The 9,120-nt window shown below is 34.6% G+C and overlaps 1 protein-coding gene across 3 annotated transcripts; it reads left to right on the forward strand.

Moving 5' to 3' along the window:
• The first annotated feature begins 1,402 nt into the window (after window positions 1-1,402).
• Window positions 1,403-8,566, forward strand: LOC104356256 (vitamin D 25-hydroxylase). Of its 3 annotated transcripts, XR_004409151.1 has the most exons (6): window positions 1,403-1,488; window positions 2,212-2,353; window positions 2,620-3,252; window positions 6,248-6,577; window positions 7,345-7,488; window positions 7,841-7,920. XR_004409151.1 is itself a non-coding variant. In XM_033007024.2 (5 exons), the coding sequence occupies exons 1-5, from the start codon at window positions 1,408-1,410 to the stop codon at window positions 8,014-8,016; spliced, it is 1,362 nt and encodes a 453-aa protein (XP_032862915.1). In that variant the 5' UTR covers window positions 1,403-1,407; the 3' UTR covers window positions 8,017-8,566. The 3 variants fall into 3 exon arrangements, 2 of the variants coding, with proteins under 2 accessions (XP_032862915.1, XP_032862916.1); XM_033007024.2 differs by lacking the exon at window positions 7,345-7,488 and having other exon boundaries at window positions 7,841-8,566; XM_033007025.2 differs by lacking the exon at window positions 7,841-7,920 and having other exon boundaries at window positions 7,345-7,754.
• The last annotated feature ends 554 nt before the right edge of the window (window positions 8,567-9,120 follow it).

Here is a 9,120-nt window from a genome sequence, read left to right on the forward strand (position 1 = left end):
TCATACTTTCTTATATATGAGGTATTTCTTCGGCCAGTTTCAAGCACCAGTCTATTCTTACAAGCTTCATAAAAGCTAAACCCAACATAGATGCAGCAGGGAAAGGCAGGCGGGTGTGAGCGTTTGTAAGTGCGTGTGTGCGCACGCGGAGGCCGTGGGAGCCGCGGGCCAGGCGGCGTGCAGCCCCGCCAGCCGCTCGGCCTGCCCCAGCATCTCCAGGCTGTTTATAACACTCCGTGGTGGTTTGTGTGGCAGGATTAGCGCTGGAGGTCTGTGAAGGACTGAGCTTTGTATTCAACAATGGCTTGTCTAGAAAATCATGCCTCTCAAACTGCTAGAAGTGTTTAAATATAACACCTCTAACAAGCAAATAAAATTGTTGCTAGAACTTAAGTCTGTCAAAAGTTTTTGTCCAGATCATTTATGAAACCTACAGCAGAAACAGAGTAAGTCACAGTCTTGGCATGAATGAGAAGTGAAGCAACGTGTACAAATTAAAAGCATGCTAAATGACAGAAACAAAAGGATGGGATTATTTTTTGTTTCACTTATGTTGGCAATAGAAAAAAGCAAATGTGTCTCAAGCAAAATATTAAGACAAATAGAATGCAAATAAGAAGTACAAGATGTCATTGAATAAACTAAGTTTTCTACTTGCCTGGAATGCTGTGTGTAGTTCTAGTCGCCTGCTGTCAGAAAGGATCCTGCAGAATTTGAGGGAACTTGAAGACACCATATCAGGATTTGGGGGGGCTCTGGAAAAGTACAATGAAAGGATTTTTTTGAAGTAATATATGACATAGGAAGAAAGATAGATAAGCTACAATCAAAGTATACAAAACTCCCAAATGGTTTGCAGAAATGTATTGGGAGTGTCTTTTCCATCACATAAAAAGAAGAGCCATTATAACAGTGAAAATATCGAGTTTGCTAAAACAAAACAGTAATAGAAACACAGAATCATTTAGTTTGGAAAGGACCCTGAATATCATAGAGTTCAACCGTAAACCTAACACTGCCAAGTCCACGGCTAAACCATGTCCTTAAGTGCCACATCTACACATCTTTTAAATCCCTCCAGGGATGGTGACTCAAGCACTTCCAATGTTTGACAACCCTTTTGGTGACAACCCAGTTGTCACAGAATGTATAATTAGGCTAACATTGTTTCGTATTGTGGAGGTCAACAGCTCTGCGATGAAGAAAAAACTAGAGATTGGTATAGGTGAAAATACAGCTTTATAATGCTGAGAAAAGTACGGAAAGAGATACACAATTTCAATCTTGAGTTTAATTTTTAAAACTTAGGTTAAGATTTTCATTTTGTTTATCCTGTATGTACCCTCTGCAGGATGTATTGCATCTTTCTCCAAAGCATCTAGTGCTAACCACTTCTGGAAACAGGAGATGGGACTAGCTGGGCTATGCTGTCATTTGTTGTCGGTCTTCATGGCTCTCACTTCTATCATCTTTGAGAGCCTGTGCAAAGTAAATTGATGTCCAGTTTCAGAGGTAGAAAGGACTGGGTGCAGCTTGGCTGTTTTCACAAAGGACACCACTTCTGTGTCTGCCATTACTAAGTGACATGTTAGAAGTCTTCACGGTAGGAGCTTCAGTCATAGCACCCTTAAGCAAATTAAGCTATTGGAATTTACTCAGGCAGGGAGGAGGAGCAGATACAGTAGTAAAGCTTTCCTCCCTCCTCTGGAAATAGTCTCAGCAAATTAGGAAAGTAGACAATATATGTACTTTATTTCTAGTTCTTATATAAAAACTATGCCTTATATCTAATAAAGTTACATACTTCTATCTACTTACATTTGCTAATGTTAGGGGACAGTACTTTTTTTCTGAAAAAGATGCGTAGTTGTAACAAACTCACATTTCTTTAATGACTGTATGAAAGCATCCACAGTCCTTACTTTGGAGAGCTGGTCACTTTAGGTGCATAGCAAAGCACAGAATGGAGTGTGGGCTAATTTACTTTAGCTTTTGACAGAGTAAATTAGCTCACAACAGACTCTGCTGTGTAATGCCACAGTTGTGTCACCTCTGGTTACCTGTATGCCCTACCAAAGTTTATTCCAGTTGGTATTTTGCATTGGAGTTTTTTCACTTGTTCATTACTCCTTTTTACTTGTTTTCATATTTATTCTTAAGATTTGGTTGTAATTGCATTTTACAATTATTATTATTTTTTTCCCCCCAAAGATCTTCAGTCTTGATCTTGGAGGTATATCTGCTATTGTACTGAATGGATACGATGCAGTAAAAGAATGCCTTGTTCATCAAAGTGAAATTTTTGCAGACAGACCATCTCTTCCCTTGTTTAAGAAGCTGACAAACATGGGAGGTAAGAGCTAATGTCTTTTGTATAAAAACATAATTTTTGTCCAGTGGATGGGTTTCTTATCACATGAAACATTTGCTCTAACTTTCATAAAATACTTGATGCTTCATTAAAGATACTATTTGGAAAAGACTGTCACTCTTGCACTATGTTCCATAGCAAGATGTGTGTAGTTTTTTGTCTCTTTTTTTGTCTTGTTAAATAATTTTTTTATCTTGTGGAGGAAAAAAAAGTGTTGCATAAAATACTGTGTCAAAATATTTTTTCAGGCTTACTGAACAGTAAATATGGCAGAGGATGGACAGAACATCGCAAATTAGCTGTAAATACCTTTCGAATTTTTGGATATGGTCAAAGGTCCTTTGAACACAAAATTTCAGAAGAATCTGTTTTTTTTCTTGATGCCATTGACACATACAAAGGCAGACCATTTGATCTTAAGCACTTGATAACAAATGCTGTTTCAAACATTACTAATTTGATTATTTTTGGAGAACGTTTTACATATGAAGATACTGAATTTCAGCACATGATTGAGATTTTTAGTGAAAATATTGAATTAGCTGCTAGTGCTTCTGTATTTTTATATAATGCTTTTCCTTGGATTGGTATCTTGCCATTCGGGAAACACCAGCAGCTGTTTAAAAATGCAGCTGAAGTCTATGACTTCCTTCATGAACTTATTGAACGAGCCTCTGAAAATAGGAAGCCTCGGTCACCTCGACATTTTGTAGATGCATATTTAGATGAGATGGACTGCAATAAAAATGATCCAGAATCTACATATTCAAGAGAAAACCTGATTTTCTCTGTTGGAGAACTCATCATAGCTGGGACAGAAACCACAACAAACGTTTTAAGATGGGCAGTGTTATTTATGGCTCTTTATCCAAACATTCAAGGTAAGAACTTTGCCATTTTGAGGAACAGATATACTTTCCTATTGCAGATTAAAAATGCTTTTTCAGAGTGCTGTAGTGATCCATAGGCATAAACAAAAAGGAAGATTTGTACATATTATTCTATTGTATCATTTACCAGATATGCTATGGACAGATGTAAAAAGCTTATTTTGTATGCAGATACCAGAATCAAGTATGATGAGAAAATATTAGCATATTAATTTGGTGAATACATTTTTATGAAGCCTTAATATTTTTAATAAAGTATTTCTAATATATTTAATGTTAGTGTTGTGATGCATAATATTGGTCGGCGGATATACTAATCTGTGTAGTTAATACATAATAAACAAATGCAATTAAGTGTGAAATTAATAAACTAAAAACGTAGAAACATCAGCAAGAATGTAAATTGGGTTGTGGTTATCCATTTTGGTACAATTTCTTTTTAAGTACCTCAATTCACAATAGATTTATGTATTATAGACATGTATACTTATACTTCTGGAAGAACAAAAATAGCGTTTAAAAATAAAAATATGTGTTGCAGTCATTCTGAAGTAAAATGGCAATGGATGTTTGAATGTCAGCCAAGACATTTTGAGTAGAAGTTTGAATTTTAAAAGCGAACAGTCACATTCCTTGTTTCACTGCCTCTGCTTCGCTTTTCTATCAAAATCTTAGCAGTGCTTAGTTCAACTCAGGACTTTCGCTATTTGGAGAAAGAGCAGTCCAGAGAACTTGGAAAGTTACTACTGATACAATGACCAAAGAATATTGCCCTAACATCAATTTCACCATTATCATAATTTCAGAATGAGGATAACAGCACTACATGTAGCTATAAGGCTCTTGAGATCTGAAGTTCTGCATAGGAACCAGATATCTTTATGTATGAAAGATTATATTTTCTTCTTATGGTAGTAGGTTCATGACTCTATACCTTCTGATTTTCTCAGCTAGAATAATTTTTAATTTAAATTTAGTGGACAAAGAGCAATTATTATTTTAAAATTAGAGGTCAAATTTTATATTTATATTTAAGGTGAATACAGCTTCACTTAAAAAAAAAAAATTTAAAATACGATGATAATGTATATCAAGGCCTGACATGCTATAAACAGTGAAAATCATTCAGATTAAACAAAGACGTTGAGACCAAAGCTCATTTGTTGCTGCTATTATCATTATTTTAAGTCTCATATTCAGTGAACTGGTTAAAGTATCTGGCTAAGCAAGTAGAACCAAAGTTTACTCAAATATCTCCTGAGAGCCATAACCTCTTACATATTTTCTTGTTTTCATTTACTCAGCTATTTTAGTTAGTTGATTAATTAGTTGAACATGAGGAAACTGGTTAAAGATTAAAAAATAGGAAAACCTTCTTCTAGCCTAGGGTTAAAGTCAAGATCTAACAGGATTTGAGTTGTTAATTTTAAATAATCTGAGGGACATACTTAAGAGAAATATGTAGCTTCAAGCTCACTATGTAGAGCTAATAATTTTTTTGTGGAAGCTTAAAACTTCAATTGCTATTTTTAACCAGTCAGCACATTTCAGACCATTTAAAACAAATTAGTTTAAAAAAATTAAATGTTGCTTTTATGCTTCTGAGTTCCACTAATTCATCTATATGCTTTATACAGTATAATAAAAAAAATCTACCAAAAAATAAAAACATTTAGTAAAATTAAAAAATATAGAATCTGATTTTATAGGTACTGAGAAGATTTAGAATGGATATCTACATTGTTGATATTTTAGTTAAAAATATATTAAGTGCCATAATTAGTTAATAGGATACATTTATGCTTTACATTATATAAAAAGCCCAAATACAAAAATGTTCACTTCAATCAAAGTTTCTGATCAGTCTGTCTTGTCTCATAAACTATATTCATATCTTAAAACAAGAACATCCTTATTCCTTCTCTATTAAGATCTGACCAAGATACTGTTCTTTTCATTAAAGACCAAGAAAACATTGTAGTTTTGTCTCCTATGCACTGGCTGATTTTGTAGAGATACACTCACCTAAAATAATCTTCTGATCTCAGATCTTGTGATATAATGAGTTTCTGAATTTGCATTCAAAATCGTTTCACCTGGATAAAAATAAAATTTACTGTTACATTTAATTTGTTTAGACTTTCTCTGTCCAAGTATTATACAACAATATACAACTACACCACAGAATGTAGTTTCACTAAGCTGCTTCTCATCTCTTTACTATCCTCACTTCAGGTTGAAAAACCTGGTGATTCTGGTAAAATTTTTCTGCCATTGCCCAGATTTTCATTATTGGTTCCACATGAATTGTAAAAGTCCAACTTTGTTTTAGTTAGGAGCTGTGTTACAGTTTCAACAAAGAACACATATCACGAAAAAGAAGGCAGCTTGAATGCCTTTGAGATTATTTAAATAACCTGTGAACGTAATTTTAAAAATACCTTAAAAAAACCCCAATGATTGAATTTGTTCCTTTTCAGTTAAATTCAAACTCCTGTCCCTCTTAACTCTCACTGTGTTCTATCCGGTATTTTCATTTTGAGAATGATTTTACTCTGTGACAAATCTAAAGAATCATAGCAGAATTGGACAAGGGAAAGGGGAAGTTCAAGTGGCTAATTTCAGTGTTATTTGTGTTCACTTGAGTATTTAATGTACTTTATCTTTGCAGTCTTTTGCTTATTTCTTTAGTTTTGAAGAGCTCCAGAAATAAAAATATACAAAAGCAAAGAAGAGTAAGCTAAAACACGATTTTACCAAGAATAATTACTTTCGAAATGAAGATCACTGGTATATACGATAGGAGCAATTCCTACTAGCAGGATAAGGAATATAGAGTCTAAATTTAAAAGCTTATAAGATACTATATTTTAGTTAAGATATTTCATGTTTCAGTATTCTTTTAAAAGTATATATTTTATAGCTTAAAATAAAAAATAAAGAATACTACACAATAAACATCAGCTTTTATTCCTGTTTCTAATAGGGCAAGTTCAAAAAGAAATCGATTTAGTCATCAGCCCAAACAAAATGCCTGCCTTAGAAGAGAAATGCAAAATGCCATACACCGAGGCTGTTCTACATGAAGTTCTAAGATTCTGTAATATCGCTCCATTAGGTATTTTTCATGCAACATCCAAAGATACTGTTGTGCGCGGTTACTCTATCCCTGAAGGCACTACGGTCATTACAAACCTCTACTCTGTTCATTTTGATGAAAAATACTGGAGCAATCCAGAAGTGTTTTTCCCTGAGAGATTTTTGGACAGCAATGGGCAGTTTGTGAAGAAAGATGCATTTATTCCTTTTTCACTAGGTAAGAGTGATTCCTTCCACCGTTCATTTTCATAAATCTAGAGATGTAGAACATATAAGTGATGGCAATTAATCAGGAATGGACAGAATGATATAAAATATCCACAGTTCTGATGAAACAGCTGTTTTAAAGACATTCAATGTAATGTACTCTGGATGTAACACGTTTTAGCATAATATATTTTACATAGATGAGCTCATTATTATATATAAACTAACAAAAAAGCACAATATCTCAGGAGTCTATACATTTTATATCATTGCAGTACATAAGTGTTATTTGTTTCACAATTAATAGTAATTTGCTGCTAAAGTCATTACATACAGTTGATTTGCACAACCAGCTTTCAAATTTCAGCACTTAGATCAGCACCAAAAATTGAAGATTTTATTCAGAACTAGCTTGGGGCTCAGCATGTAGAACTGTATTCTGTCCCAGGGGAATATTCTGGCAGTCCTAAATCATTATGGATTTGTCTTGATGCCTAATAGAGTGGATAATTTACCTTACATATTATTATCAACCTAAAAATTTAGGTGTTCTGTATAAACTAAATGCCAGGGCTACCTCTGCAGTCCGTAGAAAGACATAGCCTTGTGTAGATGGTGTCTGAGTTTACTTATGTGGGATACTCTTTCTCCAAAAAATATGAGACAAGACAATTCCCTTGAAATAGATGCACAACATCTTAAGGGCCTAAGTTAGATTTGAAGTCCACCTTTATTGTGTATTCTATTACGTTTCTTTTTGCCTGTTTGACCTTACAGTTCCAGATGTTGTCCATTCATCTGTGTCTTCCACAGCCACATTTACTCCCTGTCACTAGTCATACACGGAATGGGAACTAATATTTAGAGGCATTATCCAGACCTGTTTCATCTTTCTACTTACCAAGTTATAATAATTGGCAGGTAATGATGACTGTTAGTTGATGTAATTAAGAAAATAGTAGGGGACAAAGGCTGAAATTCACAGTATCATTTTTAAAAACCATCTTCTGCCTAGATTGTCACTTCAAGACAAGGTAAAGTAGCTAATAGCTTATCTGAATAAATTTGACAGAATTAGTTGCAATGGCATTTGTGTAGTGAGAGGAACAAATTCTCTAGAAGCTGTTTCTTGCTGTAAATTATCACCTCTCTTACAGAATACTACCACCAAACTCATACAGCTACTCTTACAACACAGAAATGATCATTCTTACTCATAAGAATGTAATTGAACACATTTTAAGTCTTTTTCAAAACCTTCCTTTCAATCCAGGAAGAAGACATTGTCTTGGAGAACAACTAGCTCGAATGGAAATGTTTTTGTTTTTCACTTCATTACTACAACGATTTCACCTGTGTTTTCCCCATGGGGTGGTTCCAGATCTCAAACCAAGATTAGGCATGACATTACAACCACAGCCTTACCTCATCTGTGCAGAGAGGCGGTGAAGAGAAGAGTCCAAGCTGTCAGGTGGAGCACAGTGCTCCAAGGTGCAGCTGAGGATCCACTTTGCCTTCTATTTCTAAATGTGTTCATGTCAGATGAACCAAAATTTAAAGGGCTTGCAGAAAAATTCTGACTATTTGTGCACAAATTAATAGTTTCTTTTTACTTGGTTTTCACAAAAAAAAAAAAACAAACCCTCAACCGAAAGTGTGGAAGACATCCTGTGTTTAAAGTTGATGTTTTCACTCCAGAAGTCTGTTTTGAATCTAATTTCTGATTCAGCTTTTAAATACTTAATTACTTAGCAAGCCATTTTACTTTGAGAGGATATTTTTATAAGCACAGAGAATATGGCTCAAAATGTGTGTACTCGGATTCATCTGTGGAAATCTTATTTACATTATTCCAGCTAAGCTGTTGTTTACAATTCTCCATTAAATGTACATAGCTAAAAAGGTTTTAAAGGTATCTATTTAAATTTCTGTAACTCAGGATATACTGCCTTTTCCAGCCTTGACAAACCAATTGTCTATTAAAGCATTTTAATCCTTCCTTTTCCTTGCCCTGTCTTCCCAGTTGGTCATAATTTTCTAGTGAATCAGGTAACTGTGTGAATTCACTTTTAAGATCTTTTATGGTTTGCTTGTCATTTAGTAACATATACAAAGTGTTCCATTATTGCCCTACTCCTGACAATTACAGCAATCTTTTTTGCCAGTTTATTGCATTTACAGACACGTGTCCTCCATTGCCTCCCAACACAAAGCATTATGTAATGATTAATCTCTGCCTAAGCAGTCTGGAAAAAACAGTGCTTGTGCTACCAGAGTCACATGCAACTATACTAAGAGTCAAGAAAAGAAGCTGCTCATGAGTCTGACCAGAGAAGAGACCTTTTCAGGAGGGGGAGTGGAATAGACTGGAGAGAAACAGATTTTAAATGGATTTTAAGCACGTTTCAGACATGCCAGCTACTCTTGACTTCTGCCAGCTTAATTTTTTATTCTTGACAGCTACTGCTTTATGATTATTGGTAGATAAAAGATTTATGCATGCAGGCCCCACCATGTGGGGAGAAGTAGGGCCACAGAATAGGGTTCAGAACA

Source organism: Tyto alba, unplaced genomic scaffold, assembly GCF_018691265.1.
Source record: "Tyto alba isolate M040663 unplaced genomic scaffold, T.alba_DEE_v4.0 Super-Scaffold_8, whole genome shotgun sequence".
Classification (NCBI taxonomy): Eukaryota; Metazoa; Chordata; class Aves; order Strigiformes; family Tytonidae; genus Tyto; species Tyto alba.

Excerpts from the sequence above, each read along its gene's own strand:
- LOC104356256 (XM_033007024.2), top strand. The coding sequence starts at position 1,408 with ATGGGACTAGCTGGGCTATGCTGTCATTTGTTGTCGGTCTTCATGGCT. Across the intron at positions 3,253-6,247 it reads TCTTTATCCAAACATTCAAG|GGCAAGTTCAAAAAGAAATC; the intron begins GTAAGAACTTTG and ends TGTTTCTAATAG. Across the intron at positions 6,578-7,840 it reads ATTTATTCCTTTTTCACTAG|GAAGAAGACATTGTCTTGGA; the intron begins GTAAGAGTGATT and ends CTTTCAATCCAG.